Consider the following 13,826-nt stretch of genomic DNA (forward strand, 5'->3'; position numbering starts at 1 on the left):
GTTCTCGATAAAAGAGAGGCAGACCTGTTTTCAAGAGTTTTACATCATAGTTGCATTTAAGGAGAAATAATAGGCTGCCATGTTTTCGAAAGTAGTAATTTGGGATTGCCTTCCACTTATCATCAGACGTGTCCAGTAGTCTACCAATCCAAGCTTGGCGTAACGATTTAAAAACGGTGTGAAAATTAACAAAATTGATTCCCCCTTTTTCTACTGGTTGATACATAACTACTCTTTTTATCTTGTCTTTCCTGTTTTTCCATAGAAAGGCAAAGAGATTCTCCTGAACAGTTTTGATAATCGATTCTGGAACAGTCAGAGCATGGATTCTGCATAAACCAACTGTGATATACCTAAAGCTTTCGCCAACAGCGACTTGCCATATATCGTGAGATCTCTTGAGAGCCACAAGTTCAATTTTGTTTTCATTTTCTTTATCTTTGCGTGAAAGTTTTCTTCAGTACATTTATATGTATCGTAGGATAGATGTACTCCAAGAACTTTAATGGGGTCTTTTGTTGTCTTAAAGTCAAGTACTTTCAAATTACTATCTTTCATGGAACCCATTCACATAGCTTTTGTTTTCTTCTTATTTAATTTTAAACCTGAAATATTTCCAAAACGATCCAAGATCTGTAAATAAGGTTTGAGTGATTCAACATTTTCCGTTATTATAGTGGTATCGTCAGCAAACTGTGAAATTTTGACCTCCTGGCCGTCTGGGAGGGAAATGCCTCTGTAATCTGGATCTTGGCGTATTTTTACTGCTAGCAATTCCACAGCGAGGATGAATAAAAGAGGACTTAGAGGACAACCTTGACGGACTCCTCTTGATATATTAAAATACGTTGTCAAAAACCCACCATTCATAACAGCACTTTGTACATCGTTATAAAAAATTGAGATCCATTTTTTCACATTTGGGCCAAAATTGAAAGCGTTCAAAGCTTTAGTAATGAAATCCCATTCAAGGCTATCAAAAGCCTTTTCGAAGTCTATAAAGAGGAGCAATCCCGAGGTCTTTTTAGCATCTAGATATTTCATTATATCACTTAAAAGTCTTATGTTTTGGCCTATGTATCTTCCCTTGACAAATCCGGTTTGATCTGAATTAATTAATTTTGGAAGGTATTTTTCTATTCTTTTTGCCAAAGCTTTAGTCAAAATTTTATAATCGATGTTAAGTTAAGATATTGGAAGCCAATTAGAGAGTTCAGTCAGGTCGCCGTCGGCTTTTGGTATTAAAGTTATTATTCCTCTCCTTTGAGAAATAGATAGGGACCCGCTTTGAAAGGCTGCATTATAAGAATTTAGCAGATCTCTCCAAATGAGATCATAAAAGGACTCATAAAATTCTTTAGTGAATCCATCTTCACCTGGAGTTTTGTTGTCCGAGAAAGAGCTCACCGCCTCTTTTAATTCCTCATATGTAAAATCGTATTCTAATGAATCTCGTTCCTCAGTATTCAATTGAGGGATTTCAATACCCTCGACAAATGACTCAAAACTCTCGTTTTCACCTTGAAGTTCGCTATTAAGATTTTTTTTGGATGTATACATATTACTATAAAATTTTTCAAGTTCTTTCTCAATCTGTTTTGGATCTGTTATCGTATCTCCATCCTCTAATTTCACCTCGCGTATAAGTTTTTTTTTCATAGTTCGTCTTCTCCAAGTTGAAAAAATATTTTGTCGGTTTTTCTCCCTGCTCAAGCCATTTTGCTTTGGATCTAAAAATAGCTTCCTTTCCTCTATTTTCATATATCTTTTTCAATTCTTCTTTGGCGGCTTCGTACTCCACAAGAACATTTTGGTCTAAGGTTTCAAAATCCGTATTGCAAATTTTATCGTCAAGATCTTGTAATTCCTTTTGAAGTGTTAATTCACGTTTTTTAAGCTTGTATCTTTTTTCTTTAGAATATCTAATTGCTTTCATACGTATTTCCATTTTGATTAATTCCCACAATAATTGTTTGTCTTTAACGTCGGCGTATTTCTCATGTATTTGAGGATAATAGAATGAAATCTGTTCTTTAAAATCATCATCTTCTAGGAGAGAGTTATTGAATTTCCATGTGCCCGGGCCTCTCTTAAGTTCACTTCTTATGTTAATCTTCAAGAAAGTCGCCTTATGATCAGGTGCAACTGACATTCGAATCTCAGCATTTTGGACTTCTATGGAGATCGAGCGGGATACCAAGATAAAATTTATTCTCGATTAAAAATTAATAGTTTTAGATTCGTAGGTGAAAGATCTTGTTTTGGGGTGCAATTTTCGATAGATATCAATAAGATTCAGTTCACTCATAAGATTGCCAACAGCATCCCTGTAATTCGTGGATTTCCAGGCTACACCCCCACTTTTATCTGCTTTAGTAAGTGTACAATTCCAATCACCCGCGATAATTAACCTGGAGGTATCCGTTTTCTTTAAAAGAAATTCACTTAAGTTTTTAATAAATTCATTTTGGTCTCGATAATCAGTGGGTACGTAGATATTTACAATGAAAAATATTTCCTCAGAGATTTTGAGTTTTGGAATCAAGATTCTGCCTTGATGATCAGTTTGAACTACGTCGAGATTAAAAGTAGAGTTTGGGTTTGCCAGAATACATACGCCCTTAGAGTGTGCAGTTCCATGGCGGAAGAAAATTTTTCCGCCCCATTCCGCAGACCATATATTTTCATCATCCGGTTGTGAATAGGTCTCTTGTAAACAAAAAATATTGGCTTTTTGCTGTTTTAAATAGCAAAAGATTGCTCTCCTTTTGTTTGGATTTCTTATACCTCGCACATTTAGCGAGATAACTTTCAGATTACCTACCATTATTATGTGAAAGAATTGCTTGCATACAAAGTATTGTTAAGTTAATGCGAGACCCAGAAGCTAGAAACAGTACGTGACAGGAGACGAAAAAGAACGTAAAACTATTCACTCCTGGGAATTGAACAAACAACCGGCTATAAACAAGGAAATAATTAGCATTTCTAATTGAACATTGTGCATTGCATGACAGCCTTACGGAAAACCGAACAAAGAAAATACAAATGAAGAAAAACGACACAAAATAAAATAAGGAGAAAAATAATCCAAAAACGATGGAAGACATAACGTAGAAAACACACATAAACGACTTACCTCTCGAGTTTTGGGATATGTACAATCAAACCGTATCATGTCTGGGAAGCGCAAATCCAGGAAAAAAGGAATAATTTTGCTAGTAATTTGACTTGAATAACAATATGACAAGAGAGAAGGAAAAAGCTAATACAACTTTGCTAACCATATGTTTACAGTTTTTCCAAATCCTCTATCGTTTTGATTCTAATCGCGTTGTTGCTGTCAGGGCTTGTTTTAATAAATATCTTGCCGTCCATTGTCCATACTCGCCAGCCTTTATTGGAGCGGCTCTTGTCGCGAGCTCTCTTGAATAAAGCCGCCCTCCTCGCGGTCAAATTTTCATTAATGAAAATCTTCTCGGCACCCATACTTTGTACATTCAACTTACGAAGCTTTAGACGACTTCTGTACATTTGATCCTTACTGCAATAATTCGCAAATCGAATGATAATTGGCCTCGATTTTTCCTTCTTCTTATTCAGACGGTGGGTGATGTCGATGTCTTCTGGTAGCAAATCAACATCCAAACGTTCGGCTAGGTCAAGAACGACATTAACAAGGTCTTCGTCTTTCCTCTCAGGAATACCATATATTTCTAGGTTAACTTTTCTAGTGTATTGTTCCAGCTCGTCATGTTGCAAGGCCAGTTCCTGAAGCTTGTTTTCCATTGTAGCTTGCTCTTTCTGCATTTCGTTTACTTCGACCACATGTTGTTCTTCCGTCCGTGCTATCTTGGTTTCCAGCTCATTGACTTTAGCTCTAAGCGTGTCGTTGCATGTCTTTAATTCATCCATTTTCGCTTGCGTAAATTCGAGACTTTGCTGGAGTGCTTCATAATTGTTTTGGAGGATTTTATGGTCATCTACTAACTTTTTAGTGTTTTCATCTATTCGCATGATTGTTGCCCACAAGGTTTCGAGTGAAGGAGTCGTTTCCTTTCCACCGCCGTCCGCCATCTTAGCGGCGTCGTAATTTTCAAAGACGTTTCCTCGCTTCGGTTCCGGCGACGTTTGGGAATCGGCGCTGCTGGCGCTGCTCAGGTCATCTCTTTTTCTTCTAGTCCTAGTTTTCTCATCTTTTGGCATATTATAGTCTTTGCTTATCCCTTTTTGGCCTCTCAGACTACAGAGCTTACAAATCCATGTCCTTCTCGGACGGCCTCTCGTCCCAGTCCCCCTTTAATTTTATTTTTATAATTTGAGAGCAAAATTTCGTGCCAGAACCTCCAGCAAGCTTAGCCTGAATTTACCTTTGAACTTACAACAAGTGGTTTTGTCCAGCCTGAGTTTGATTAATAAACGTGATTGATAAAACCTTACCTTACTTGTTTTGCTTCGCCTTTATTTTTTCACACTAAGGTTAGGTTATTTTGACGTCGTCTCCTCTAATAAAGACGTCCTTTCTTGATATTTGTTTTAATATTCAACTCCATTAGTTTCTCGTTGGCTGAGTGTTCTTTACATAGCTGTTCAGTAGAGTTTAAAGTGTATTGGCGATCGCTTGTCTTTTTGTCCGTTTTTACTTCCATCAGTTTCGTCTAATCAACTTTCTACAGCTCAGGGAAGAGTCAGCTATGGCCATTCGAATATCAGAAAATTTTCTTGTGATCAAACCTGACCTCCAATAAAAGACATTAATATACATTGGTCTCAGTTTTGCATGGAAACCGCATCGAAAAACATCCAGGGACACCTAGTCTGCAAACGCAGACGTATTTCCGGCTGTCGCTTCTCTCCGGAGAGAAGCGACAGCCGGAAATACGTCTGCGTTTGCAGACTAAGGGACACCCACCCTACGGCCAGTTTTGCTGAGTATTTTTTCGCAAAGACTTTTCAAGCCTCTAAAATGGGATTTAATAAGGAAAAAAAATACTAGGGTTATGTTTTAAGCAAAAGGGCACTTCAAATTTTTGCAACGCTGAGAAGCAAATACATTTTGTTTTCAGGGGGCCAAATACCGTGTTAAAAGTATTAAAAAGGCGACCTTATATTTTGGAAAGCCAACAGCAACTCTAAAACTTCTTTGTTTAGGATTTTGTCCCTAAAACTATCGGCCATTTTATTACATTTTTAGATAAAGAATCCGAACAGATAAAACAAGCTGTGTTAGCTTACGTGCGTTGGCCTCTTAAAAACCCAGGAAACATTTTAAAAATCTTGTTTTAATGCTCTCGTTGGGTGACCCTGAACATCGAGTTGCAAACGTTCTGCCACACACTCACGACACGTGCGTATTTTGTACATCCAGGTTGGTTCTTCAGGTTGTGCAAGACCTGACCAACTCAGACTATGGAGCTCATTCGGCTCCGCTATTTTCTCTTCTGATTGTATTAGATATTTTTCAAGTAAATTCTTTTTCGCGTTACTAATTTTATATTCTGCTATCATAACCAGTTATTGCCTCCGAATTTTCTCGATCTGTTTGTAACTAGGACTCAAAAACATAATTGAATTAATTATAATTTAAAGGGAAATTACCACTTTTACTTTCTCCTGCGTCTAGAGGTTTTAAAGCCAATAAAAAACTAATGTGACCTTGGTTACTTGTTTGCCAAGGATAACAAAAGGCATATCGTAGTTATTTGACATGTTAATCTAAACAGCGTTTCTTAAACATTGTATAAATAAAATGACTCTATTAGATATTATAATGTTACGTGGTTTCTTTAACTGGGAATGACTCATTTTTCTGTCGTCTATTCGGATAATAGGAAAATACCGAGGTAAAAAAAAGATAGCTCCCTATTAACTGGGCTTACCTTCAATAAAAACAACGCCAAAGGTGCGCGATAATGACTCATTAATTAATTCACAAGTTCATGGTGTGGCATCAAGCATTTAGCAATAATACTAGGCATCGCATGTGCGGTTCCGATCCAGGTGTTCACATCATGTTTAATTTAATCCACTCACGCCGATAACTTATTATACCATCTTCCTCTATCATTTTCATACACTCACCACTGTTTTACATACCAATTTCAATTCACGCAAGGTGACCCGTTAAAAGATTTGGCACAAAAATGCATGTAGTTTTAAACTGCCCACAAAAAATGAGCAAGAGTGAGGGAGTAAGAGTTCTAGATTCTACGCAGCTCACCTGGTTAAATAACTGTTAGGGAAAAAACAAGGAACAAAAGAAAAAGAAGATCCTCACACTTACAAATAGTTCATCCTTGATTGGTGTGAAAATGTGTCTTTCGGTAGATGTTGAATTCGATTGTTGCTTAGGTCCCTGCAAACGAAATGAAAGTTTATTTTATGGAAGAGAGAAAATCGGCTGGGTAAGACAGGTCATGAATATTAAAGACGATATATTACTAGTTAGCCTCGTTATTGCAATTTAGGGGCAGGGGATAAAGCACTTTTTAAAAGAAACTTTGTTACTCTCTCTTGGTAGAAGCCGACGCAGCTGACAATAATTTCAACTTAACATTTTCGGTGTGAGTGGTAAAATATTTTTTTCATAAAATATATGCCTGGACTTTAGGACGCTAATTTCCATTTTACTCATTCCTCTTGAACACCTCTTAATACCTTAAGTGACTGCGTGGGAACATTTAAAAATGGCATGAGGTTACCCCTGGAGCGAGGAATACCGGCTAAAGTAGTGCCAACCTTGGTTTATCCGACTTGATAATAGGGTCGCGAATGAGATCTGGTGCTGGTGCGTATACTTTGCTCTTTTTTTTTCTTGATTGTTTAATTTGTTGTTTTTTTGTTTTGTATTTTTAATCAACTTGGGATTACACCAGCCGCAGTTCCAACGCAGCCCCATCCCTTACCCCACCCTCAAACATTAAGTTCTACATAGGCAGTTCGGATTTCGCTCGTCACTTATGTTCTGCAAATAATTCAGTAGGCGATAAAAAGTTGGGCAGATGGCTTTATGAGATATATTGTGGCCAAGTGTAAACGTGTGTGCCTGAAAATGTTGTAAAAAGTGTGAAAAAGACCGACTAGCACTTCCGAAAAGCCAACAGAAGCTCAAAAACTTCCAAAATTTTATACATTTTAGTGACAGAAATTAAATTATAATAAGCTTTTTAAACATTGGAGGACTGTAACCACAAGAATTAGATTTTTGTATTCATTCACTGTTGTGCAATCAGCTTAAACATTAAATTTGTGATCACGTTCAGTCAATGCTACTTTTTTCCTTGTAACTTATGCTTACTTTTTCTTGCAAGTCAGTTTCGGGCGTCGCATACGTAATCGTTTGATGTTAATTTCATAAGTGCAATGGGCCTTTCTTTTTCGGTTAATTTTTTTTATAACGTTTTGTATTTCGCCTTAGTACATCAGTTGTTGTGATCCCTGAGTTGCCGGACAGATCTTGTAAGTAGTTATAGTTTTGCGTCTGAATTTTGGCTTGTTTTCTATTCGATTTGTTGTACATTCGGTGTTTCTGAAGTTTTTAAGTTCGTGTTTATTAATTCTGTATTTTCTTTTCGTTAATTATTTTTTCTAGTGAATCGTGAAGTATTAAAAGACGAATTTGAAACTGTACCAGGAGCGTTAATAACCAGGACCTTGTAAACAAATTAAACAATTCCAGAAATTGCTTCAATCCAGGAGTCATGCCATAAGGACGTAAATTTTGATCATCCGGAGAAGGACTGTTTGTGATTACATTGGCTGACGTTTCCACAACCTAACTGAAAGTCGTTATTAGGTTCAAGTAAATGGTGGAGCTTCAATAGATGGTATTAGTGCCTTTGGTCATTGACCTGATTGAAGGCGAGATGCTATTTGTCGTTTGTCAACTAAGACGTGGTGTTATTGGCTGTAACGACTGCAAAAAATGATTCCTGCTTTTCGATTCGTCTATTGTAAGTGGCAAGTCTGTTGGCCTATTGTTAGTAAAATTAGTCAGTTTGTATAGTGTTTGCCTGTTTTGATGTTATGAATAAGGGCCTGTGGTTTCGGCTACCCACCCTCCCCCGAGTTATCCTGGACGAGCAAGACTTTCACTTATCGCGCAAATGGGACAGCCAATTCTGTGAGTTGTCTTTAGTGAGTTACAGCAGTGAGTTATCATATGGTGAGTTGCAAGATCTTGAATTTTCAAGATCTTGCCGGCAAGATCTTGAATTTTCCAAATCTTGCCAGCAAGATCTTGAATTTTCAAGATCTTGTCGGCAAGATCTTGAATTTTCAAGATCGTGCCGGCAAGATCTTGAATTTTCCAAATCTTGCCGGCAAGATCTTGAATTTTCAAGATCTTGTCGACACGATCTTGAATTTTCAACATCTTGTAGGCAAGATCTTGAATTTTCCAAATCTTGCCGGCAAGATCTTGAATTTTCAAGATCTTGCCGGCAAGATCTTGAATTTTCCAAATCTTGCCGGCAAGATCTTGAATTTTCAAGATCGTGCCGGCAAGATCTTGAATTTTCCAAATCTTGTCGGCAAGATCTTGAATTTTCAAGATCGTGCCGGCAAGATCTTGAATTTTTCAAATCTTGCCGGCAAGATCTTGAATTTTCAAGATCTTGCCATCTTGCCGGCAAGATTATTGCTCTGCACGTAGCACGTTTTTGGCACTGTCTATCTTCTGGTCGCTTCGACATGGATTATGGAAACCGTACCTATGCCCAGGCACTGCGAAGTGTTAGAGGTTAGTGGCTTTCCTTTCCACATTTATTTCTGCTTGCACACAGTTTAAAATAATAGATAGATGATAACCAACGCGACATGCGAACGGAGATAACTTGCTCGTGATGTAGTAGCCATGCAGTGACATGTTACTGTAACAAGACAATGTAAGATATCGCTACAGAGAAGAAACAAAGGCAAACGGATACCACTGAGTTGTATTCTTGGGTAAGCCCGTAAAAGAAACGGTAGCGACGGTCATATAAGAAAGTATAACTCCGGTCTACTAGCTGACAACCGAATGTACAATGGATAGACACTAGAATTTCGGCATGCTGCATGTATTTAGTCACGCACGCACATTTTTGTTGTTGTTTGTATTTTGATATCGTATGAAGCCTTGAGTTGTTTTTCATATGTACAGAATATCCTACTTCTCAACTGGATGACACGCAGGGTGGATTTTGTAGCAGGTAAATCACTATAATTTTATTTATGTCATATTCAAGATGAACATTTTATTACGAGCGCTACAACCCCCTTACAGTTACACGTTGATTGATAGCTTTTATTTTAAAATTAAGATTACGACGGTACCTTATTTCATCTAATATTGTGAGAAAAAACAAAATTTAATTTTTACGTCTTCATTCTACCCGTCCCCTTTTCATTGCCAGAAACTGTGCACGCTCAAAGAAACATTGAAGTAGGAATTTGCGTGACATGCTCATTCCTGCATGTGATTCCCTACCAATACCGTGGTCAAAATTCACACAATAGATCACAACAGATTCCTGTATACTCCTTTGTATGTAAAAACCAAATTTACAAAAATAAAATACTTATTAAAAAAAACATTATTACAATACACCGGAACAGGTCATAATACATTGAAGAACGTTTCATAAAAAAAAATTGTGTGTCCATTTACGTGAATCCAATGAAGAAAAGGAATTATTTTAATTGTTATTTGATGCTGTTGAAACGGTCATATCTTTTTACGACAGGCACGGTAATCCGCTCCTGGAGTGCTGTAAATGTGGGGAAGAATTATCAATCCAGTCCTTCTTTGAGAATGGCAACCAAAAACGTATTGATGACTTTTTGGGCAACTGGTGCAAAGTAAGACTCCCTGTCCCTCGTGATGGTCACTGCATTTGCTCGTCTTGGATCAAGGTATTAAAGAATGAATACTCAAACAACTGACCTTTTTCTTATTTCCGTTCAGTTTTGAGCTAGGACTACATTGCAACAGGGACTGAAGCCTATATTGGGAATGATATTTCCTCGCTTGTGCATTCATAACCAGTTAACTCCAAATATACCGTCCTTTTTGCTCTGAAGGCGGTCCAGTGTTTTTTTCTGGATCATAAGATTGGATCGATGAATTCTCGAGGTTATAACTTTAGTGATATTTTAGGTATCAAATTGAACTGAACACATATGATACAGCTGGGTTTGTAAATATTTTGCAGTTGTAGTTATCATGTTTACTTATCACATGACTATGTTCAAGTGAAAATTACATTGGGAAAGGTTTCTCCTCTTTAAATGTCAAGCCTGCAACAGAGATATCTTGCATCAATGTAGTACTCAAAAATAGGGAAACCTGTCCGATTTAGAATTTCAAAATTCAATTTTTGTGACATCGCAGTAAATGACGTCATGAAATGGAGATTTTAAATTTTTACCGTACTGATTTAACAGATACATGAATGTTATCATCTTATCGACCAAATTAACAAAATACACGACTGAAAGCTGTATTTAATTATCACTTATAATCTGAGAGATGTTGTCCACATTCCGTGCATTCCATCTATGGTGTGTTTAGTATTCACGTCACAAAAGTGAAGAATTTGAAACTTTAAATCGGACAGGTTTTCCCGATCGTTGTATACTGCATTCGTGCAAGATATCTGTATTTTAGGCTTAAAATTGAATAAAGATAAACTTTGTTCTAGCCAGTATATGGTCACATGACCATAAACCACGGCAACTGCAAATTTAACGGAGCTTAATTTTATGCGTCGATTTCAATTTTCCTTGAAACTTACTGGTGTTGTATTAAACCTCGAGAATTCATCCATCCTATTGCTTCCCCACATATGCATTTGACTGCTTTGAGAGCCTAAAATCCTCCGCGTAACTGGCGTATTGAGCACAATCAGAACTTCACAGTTAAGCTGTGACGGCCCCGGGCCATCCTCTTTGAACCGGCAACTCACCCAATCTCTCATTTTTGCCGATACAAACTTCGTATTTGCTACCTTGTTGAACGGTCACCTCTATTAAGCGGCTGCGGCCTCCAAGAAGCAACCCCAAATCTGTCTGTCTTTGTTGTTTTTGCCTGTATTAATTTACTTATTTCTATAACCACCAAATGCTACTTTGAAGAAAACAAACGCTAATAAATAGCCAAAAGAAACGAACGAGTGCTTAAGGAAATATATACAGGGCACTACAAGTAGTTTTAATGACTTTTTTCTCAACATCTGCATGTACTACCCTACCTCAAATTTTCAGAAATTAGAAATTAGCTCTGATTGATCGTTCGTGCAAAGAGTAATAGTAATCTCTAAGACAGATTTTTCTCAAACTAAGACTGAGAATGTGATATTTTTTCCTTTTTCAAAGCTAGGTCAAAATCTGTCGTGCTTGAAGATGTATTAGAAGAAAACACAAAAGTTCTTCTGACAGCAAAATTCGGATAGACCCTTGCCTTTATTTTGGTGGTGCAAAATTAAGAACGGTCAGTCTCTCTCTTAGTCCCTTGAGCCCCCAGTGGGGCATAGGGCCGCAAAAATTACGAACGGTCAGTGGTTCGGTCTCATTTGATTGATGTTCTCTTTAAGTGTCTTGCAGACAACGGAGAATCAATAGAGGGAGGCGTGTTTGGACTCATAGATATGCTGACGACCGAGATCAAGAACCACCACGATCACTACAAAAATTACATCACCGGCGACTGGAAAAAGGATCTTTACGACTACAAGTTGTACAAAAAGTTTGACTCCGACATAGTGGATCTTCTTCTGCATGCCCTTGCTAATTCTACGTCAACTTCATGTTATGTTGTTAATGCAGAGGAAGATCAGATCAAAGTTGAAGCAATTCACCCAAGCCGACCTACCGTTGTTGCCGCAAGAGAAATTTTTGTGTCGAAGTTAGGCCAGCACTACGATGCCATTGTTGACGACAAACCCCGGCCTCTCCCGCTACAAATCACCTCGGTTGGCAATCACAGGCAAGATTTCCTCCAAGAACCACAGCATGGATCCTCATTGGTCATGGTCAAATCCAGTTATAATCTTCCTGGTCAGAGACTGATGGTAGAAGCCACTGATGATAGAGTTACTGATGATAAAGCCACTGACGACAAGGCGACCGACGATAAATCGACTGATGATAAAGTGACTGATGACAAAGGGAGGGATAAAATACCGTTTCATGATGAAGTGACTGATACGGGAGAAACTAATCAGACAAGGTCTCACTTGATAGAACATAATTCATCAGTAGCTCAAAGCAGTGAAAAGGGAAGCAGTCAAGAGACAACTGCCAAGCACCTTTCCATTGTGCGGGAGAACAAACAACAGCGCCGCATTAAAAAGATTAAATGCTCGGAATGGGATGGAGTAACCGTAAAGAAGGTAGATGCCTTACCCTACGACATTGATGGACACTGCATATATCAGTTGCCGTATTCGAAGAACGATAGGCTAGCAAGTACAAAGGATGGGAGACCTTGGAAAAAGGCAATCACATCGAACACAAAGGAATTCCCAAAAGGCACAAGGAAGATTGCAAAGTGTAAAGGCAGTTATGAATGCAACGCGATTGATTGCATGTTTCGCAAAGAGTATAGGAACAACAACACCGCACATTTCGATTTCATTTCTCAAGACTGTGTGATTTGTAGGATTTGTAAGACACCAGCTATTTTTCGCGCATGTCCCGCCGTTAAAGTCTGGGAATTTGAAGATCATTACGTTTCGGTGAAACATACTGGTACACATACATGCCACCCTGTACCGCCTCTTTCCACAAAAAATAAAGAAGTTGAAAAAAACGTTAGGAACCACCCAGATTTGCCACCAAAGCGAATACAGAGGGAAGCAATCTTAAATGAACTCTATAGTGGGAAGAAGATCGAAGAAGTGAAGGCAACAGCTAGGGCCATGATCGACACTAGGAAAATATCATCAGTAAAAAGAGTTCAAAGTCAGATGATCCATCCGTTCGGTCATAGTATAGACGCTTTAAAAAAGTTAAAGCTGGAGACCGAGAAAACAGACAAATACTATATTTTTGACATAGGTGACTCCGCGCTAACTACTGTTACAAAAGGAAAGACACACGTTTTTAAAATGAGTAAAATTGCCGCAAAGATAGCTATTGATATGGAGAAGGGAGGTGATCATTTCATGGCTAAAGAGTACTGCTTTTTCGATGGAAATCACAAACGATGCAGAGGCTTTGTTACGTTAGGTTGCTACGTGTACCACCCACTTCTTCGAAAAATAATTCGCCTTGCAAGCATGGAAGTAACTGTGGAAGACTCGGAAGCAATAGAGATGTTTTGGACCCTGTTCAACAAAGTCCTTGCTGATTGTAAGGGGGACCCCTTTTATAAATTCAATCCATTGGGTTGGTGTGCAGACGAGGCAGGATCTAACTGGGAAGGACTTTTCCGTGTTTTCGGCGATGTCCGCGACAGAATTGTATCGTGTGTCTTCCATTATAGGCAATCCGTAAATCGCTTTTCCTTAAAACTACCCACCATGAAAGAAAAAGAAAAGTTCAAACTACTTAGTCTGGAATTGCAAGAGGCAGCAACGGAAGTGAAATATTTCGAGACCCACGAAAAATTGACGCGATTTATAACAAAGAAAAAGCATCGCGAACAGCTTTTACTTCACTGGTTTGAGTGGTGGCACAAACGTCGGGCTAACATATTTAACGCCTTCAAACCTGTGCACGGCGCACCAAGAACGAATTGGTCTGAGGCTTTTCATTCTTCTTGGTCGCATTCCTCTTCAATCAACCTCAGTTTAGTTGATGCAGCTTATCATGATATAGTGGACGCCATATTAACTGAAGTGCAG

General features: G+C 38.2%; 1 protein-coding gene across 1 annotated transcript; it reads right to left on the bottom strand.

Moving 5' to 3' along the window:
• Positions 1-483: 483 nt before the first annotated feature.
• LOC146450152 (uncharacterized) lies at positions 484-4,297 on the bottom strand. Its single transcript, XM_085100686.1, has 2 exons — positions 1,559-4,297; positions 484-1,520 (listed from the first exon to the last, which is right to left on the bottom strand). Exon 1 carries the CDS (start codon positions 4,204-4,206, stop codon positions 3,292-3,294), a length of 915 nt encoding a protein of 304 aa, XP_084956812.1. The 5' UTR covers positions 4,207-4,297; the 3' UTR covers positions 484-1,520; positions 1,559-3,291.
• Between the last annotated feature and the right edge of the window lie 9,529 nt (positions 4,298-13,826).

Source organism: Pavona decussata, unplaced genomic scaffold (assembly GCF_977016875.1).
Source record: "Pavona decussata unplaced genomic scaffold, jaPavDecu1.1 SCAFFOLD_489, whole genome shotgun sequence".
Taxonomy (NCBI): domain Eukaryota; kingdom Metazoa; phylum Cnidaria; class Anthozoa; order Scleractinia; family Agariciidae; genus Pavona; species Pavona decussata.